Source organism: Triticum aestivum, chromosome 5D, assembly GCF_018294505.1.
Source record: "Triticum aestivum cultivar Chinese Spring chromosome 5D, IWGSC CS RefSeq v2.1, whole genome shotgun sequence".
NCBI lineage: Eukaryota > Viridiplantae > Streptophyta > Magnoliopsida > Poales > Poaceae > Triticum > Triticum aestivum.
This window is the reverse complement of record NC_057808.1, coordinates 527,730,119-527,734,852: the sequence shown is the minus strand read 5'-3', so window position 1 is coordinate 527,734,852 and position 4,734 is coordinate 527,730,119. Positions and strand designations below refer to the sequence as shown.

Sequence of the window (4,734 nt, the reverse complement as noted above, 5' to 3'; positions counted from 1 at the left end):
GTTCTTCAACCACTCGTTCTCTCGCCCATCCCTTCCCCCACGCCGTTCTTTCCTCTCCGTCCCTCTCCCTCTCCACCCTCCCCGGCGGCATCTAATCGCTGCCGCAACCTACTCTAGACCCTGAAACTTCTTCCCGCACCAACGCTAACGGCGCAGCAGAGAAACCCGAAGAAGAGGTAGAGGATCCCTCGATCTTCCAGCTGTCGACTGGTTGCTGCCTGGGAAACGAAGGTAAACCTCGCCGCTGTTTGCAACTTCTTCTCTGGTTTCTTGGCCGGCGTCTCTACTCCGTATCTATCTATCTATCCACACATGTGCCTATGCGATCTTGATCTATCGGTGTTCTTGGAGATCCTAGTCCAGTTCTCGGCAATTGTCTTTCCCTTATAGGTGTATATATATATATAGGAGTACTGAAGAAATCTTTCGCCTTAATTAAGTTTCCTCTGTTTAGTGCTGCGTGTTCTTATATTCCTCTGAATTCTCAATCGTCCACTAGTTTCTGAGACTGTTTAGTTTTTATGTGTCAGCATCTTGCTGTGATTCTGAACTGGCGGTTATTCACCAACTTCCTTTTCAAAAAGAAGTGGTTACACAGTGTCTGGATGGGGAAACCGAGATTAGTTTCTTCTTACCGAATTTACCGCCTAATCGTGCTGCAATTCCCCCCTGAGTTTATAACCAGTTAGTTATCCAGAAGCAGAGATGAGAGAATCACCCTTGTCATTTTCTCTTTCTCGAAACGAACGGCCCCAAGGAAATTCAGAGGCTGGCACAACGGATCCGTACAGCTCATGAGCGTCTTGCAGTTTGTTTGTTTGTTTCCTCGTTATATTTCTGCGGTTGCATAAATCAATTTCTTTTGTCCTGCTGCTGCAGTAGTTTGACTCCAATCAATCACACTCTTCCAAAGTTGCGCAATATCTGCTGATTGATTTATTGATTGATGATGCAGTGCTACTGCTAGCTGCCAAGACGGCTCCACCGCGTGTGGCTCCGGCTCTTCCCGGCGTCCCGGGTCACTCTGGCCTTCCTCGTCGCGCCCCCGCTTGGTCGCACGCTGAATAATGGGGTGTGGGGGGCACAGGTGCACGCCATCTCCGCGCCGTCGCTGCTGCTGCGGAGAGCCTCTCCCATAGACAACGGCTAAGCACATGACATGATCACCGCCGCGCTCTGTTTTGGAAGGTGATCGGGATTCAGTGGCCATGGCCAAGATGAGCTGCTTCTCCATCCTGCTCACCGGCCGGAGGCAGAAACGAGTGGTACGTGTTTGAATGGTTCTGTGTACCTGTGAGTTTGGATCGATGAAGCTTGGGTCGCTTGGTTTGATTCTGTGTCTGTACTCTGTTCAGCAGGTTGGTGATGCCGACAACGACAAGGGTGGTGGAACTGGAAACGAGAACCCCACGGTGAAGCCGGTGGTGTCTATTGACGAGCCGCCGCCGCTTGCTGCTGCCATTGTGGACAAATGCAGCGACAAGATCGCCGCCGATGTGGTCATCCTGGTGGCGCACAAGGGCGGCGAGATGTCGCCAGCCAAGAGGGACAGCCTGCCTGACGACTTCGAATTCGACTTCCACCCGCACCCCAACAAGCCCGTTGGTTCCGACGTCCATGGCGCGGACAAGCATGCCACTGGCACCGCGCCGGGCGCGCCGGTGATCGCGAGCGGCGGGGAGGAGGTCGCGGCGGCGGAGGTGGAGGTGGACCCGTCAGCGAAGCTCAAGCGCTCCTGCTCCAACATCGAGACGAAGCGGCCTGGCCCGAGGGACGCCCCGGGCATGCGGGTGCGGTCGCGCTCCTACGGCGACCTGCCGGGCGACCTCTTCATGGTCACCACAACGCGCCGCGCGCACGAGGCGAGCCCCGATGCGTCGGTGAAGACGTCGCGCACGGCCGACGGCGTGATGCTCAAGCGCCGGTCGTCAAGCCAGGTGCTGCCATCACGGAGCCGGAAGCTGTGGTGGCGGCTCTTCCTCTGGAGCCACCGCAACCTGCACCGGCCCTGGTCGGCGCGGCCAAGCGACGCCGGCACTCCCGGCGGCGGGTACACGTCGGACACGCTCGAGGAGCCGGCCGACCGCAAAAACAAGAAGGCGATGGTGGACGAGTCGCCGCCGCAGCCGCCGTCGCAGAACCAGTGGGTCGCCTTCTGCGCCGACCACTCCCTGAGCGACCGCGTCAGCGACTGGGTGAGCAGCATTGACAACGAGTGCCTCCGCATCGCCGAGGAGGAGAACGACGGCGGTGACCAGAGCATGGACCTCGCCGACTACGTGGCACGCCCGCGTCCCATCGAAGCCGGGGAGACGTCGGGCAAGGGCCACGGCAAGCTGGCCAAGCGCTGCGCGGCGGCGGACGACGTGGCCCAGGCCAACAGCATCGTCCAGTCCCTCAACGGCTTCTCATCCGTGGCGCACATCTCCGGGATGGGCCTGAAGGTCGTGCCCATGATCGCGCCCTTCTCCAACCTCCGCGCCGTCAATCTCTCCGGCAACTTCATCGGTAAGCACTGCCGCTGCCGGCCAGTAAAATCTATCGAGCACTGTCAACTGCTACCGTACCAGACAGCACTACTTTCAGACATTCAGTAGCTATAGATAGTACAGCTTCAGTTGCTGAATATTGGTGTGTCCTGCTCCTGCTTGTTCATGCAGTTCATATCTCCCCCGGATCGCTGCCCAAGGGCCTGCACTCGCTGGATCTGTCGCGGAACAAGATCGCAAACGTCGAGGGGCTCCGGGAACTCACGAAGCTGCGCGTGCTCAACCTCAGCTACAACCGGATTTCGCGCATCGGCCACGGTAAGTCGCAGACTTGGGGTTCTAACATTGCACTGCACTGCACATCTTCAGTACATTAGATTTCTATCTGATGCATGTACACCTGCATGCCATCCAAGACAGACATATAACATTCTAGGATGTATGGATCATATCCTGAATGATATGGTGGCCACATTTGTTGGTGGCTGGGACCGGCCATGACAGTTGGGAGGGCCTTATCCTGCTAATCAGAGAGCTCATACATAATCAAGATGTGTACGTGTACAATTGTGATCTGCCAGGTGGTCCATTGCATAATTCACCGGACGAGACTTGCCTGCTCCCATCCGTGCTCCCGCATACGTGGCTTAATTTGATTGGAAGAAAATAAGGCCCGGCCCCACCCCCTGAAAATCAGGGGGGGAGATGATTAGATTAGAAAAGAAAAAGGGAAAAGAACAGCCGTAGGATGAAGTGGGAGCATGGATGGGAGCATGGAGAGGGAGCAGGCAAGCCGGATCCTAATTCACCCACCCAATGCTCCCTAATAATACAATACCATCTTAATCTTTGCCTGTCACTGCAGCAATGTGATCCTGCCATTTCTGCACAGCAACATTTTCTGTAAAATCCTGCTTATGAGTTATGATGAATGGATGATGGATCAGGGCTGTCGAACTGCACGGCGATCAGGGAGCTGTACCTGGCGGGGAACAAGATCGGCGACGTGGAGGGCCTGCACCGGCTGCTGAGGCTGGCGGTGCTGGACCTGGGCTTCAACAGGCTCACCACGGCCAAGGCGCTGGGCCAGCTGGTGGCCAACTACCACTCCCTCCTGGCGCTCAACCTGGTGGGCAACCCCGTGCAGGCCAACGTCGGCGATGACGCGCTGCGCAAGGCCGTCACCGACCTCCTCCCGCAGCTCGCCTACCTCAACAAGCAGCCCCTCAAGCCGCGGGAGGCGGCCACCGACAGCGTCGCGCGCGCGGCGCTCGGCACGGCTGGGCGCAGGCGGGGGGCGTCGCGGCGCCTGAGCCAGAGCCCCGGGTCGTCGTCGTCGTCCAGGAGCAGGTCCAAAGGCAGGCAGCACCACGGCTCGAGTGCCACGGCAAGGAAGTGAACAATGATCACTCTGGGAGTTGTGTGGGCTCGTAGATGGTTGGAGACCATTTGGGAGCATCCAAGGTGTATATTAGCCCCAAGAAATTTGCGAGGGTTTGGAGTTTGCCATAAGAACTACCGGTACCGAAGGGAGCACCGGCATGGGTTGGTCGACGCTCTCGGACAAGAAGGGTGAGACGTCAGTTGTCGTTGAGGGCATTCGGTTGCCTCTACCTCTTCAACGAAGATTAGCATTCCCTTGAGAACGTGAACTTTGGGATACATTTGTGTCTCCATCACTTTGGTTATCTCGCTGCTTTGTATTATACTCCCTCTGTCCGGAAATACTTGTCGGAGAAATGAAATAAAATACATCCATTTGTTAACATAGGACGGAGGGAGTACTAGATGACCGGTTTGCGCCAAATGGCACAGAATCCCATTTGAAACCATGAGTGCTTTGAAAATAATTGCATTTGTTAGTAACTTCATATGTGAGGAACCATTTACGGTACCAACACAAACTCTTTTAATCAAATAGTAAGGATTCCTCCTTACAAATATATACTTAGCATGCGTAATTTGTAATCAATCACATTTTTAAACATGGAACTGGAACATTTGTTAACATAGGTAACACTTTGCATTTAAGATAGCATATGATAAGATATAAATGAAGGGGTGGTTCTTCTTAGGGATTCACCAAATATCAGTACGCACACACACAGACCCCCAACAAAATATTTCTTCACTAGGAACTATTCCGTGAAATCGGACTCTTTGTGATATGAATATGTGCCTTTGGTATGGAGCAGACAAATTGATTCACGAGTAAGCCAGTGCTGCCAGTCAAGGTCAGAAATAC

The 4,734-nt window shown here is 54.8% G+C and overlaps 1 protein-coding gene across 1 annotated transcript; it reads left to right on the top strand.

Annotated features, from left to right (window-relative positions):
- Window positions 1–1,730: 1,730 nt before the first annotated feature.
- Window positions 1,731–4,344, top strand: LOC123123474 (uncharacterized; the record flags this gene model as incomplete). Its single annotated transcript, XM_044543990.1, is given in 3 exon segments — window positions 1,731–2,508; window positions 2,661–2,807; window positions 3,437–4,344. Coding segments are annotated over 3 exon segments (1,377 nt in total), but the record flags the coding sequence as incomplete, so codon positions are not given.
- Between the last annotated feature and the right edge of the window lie 390 nt (window positions 4,345–4,734).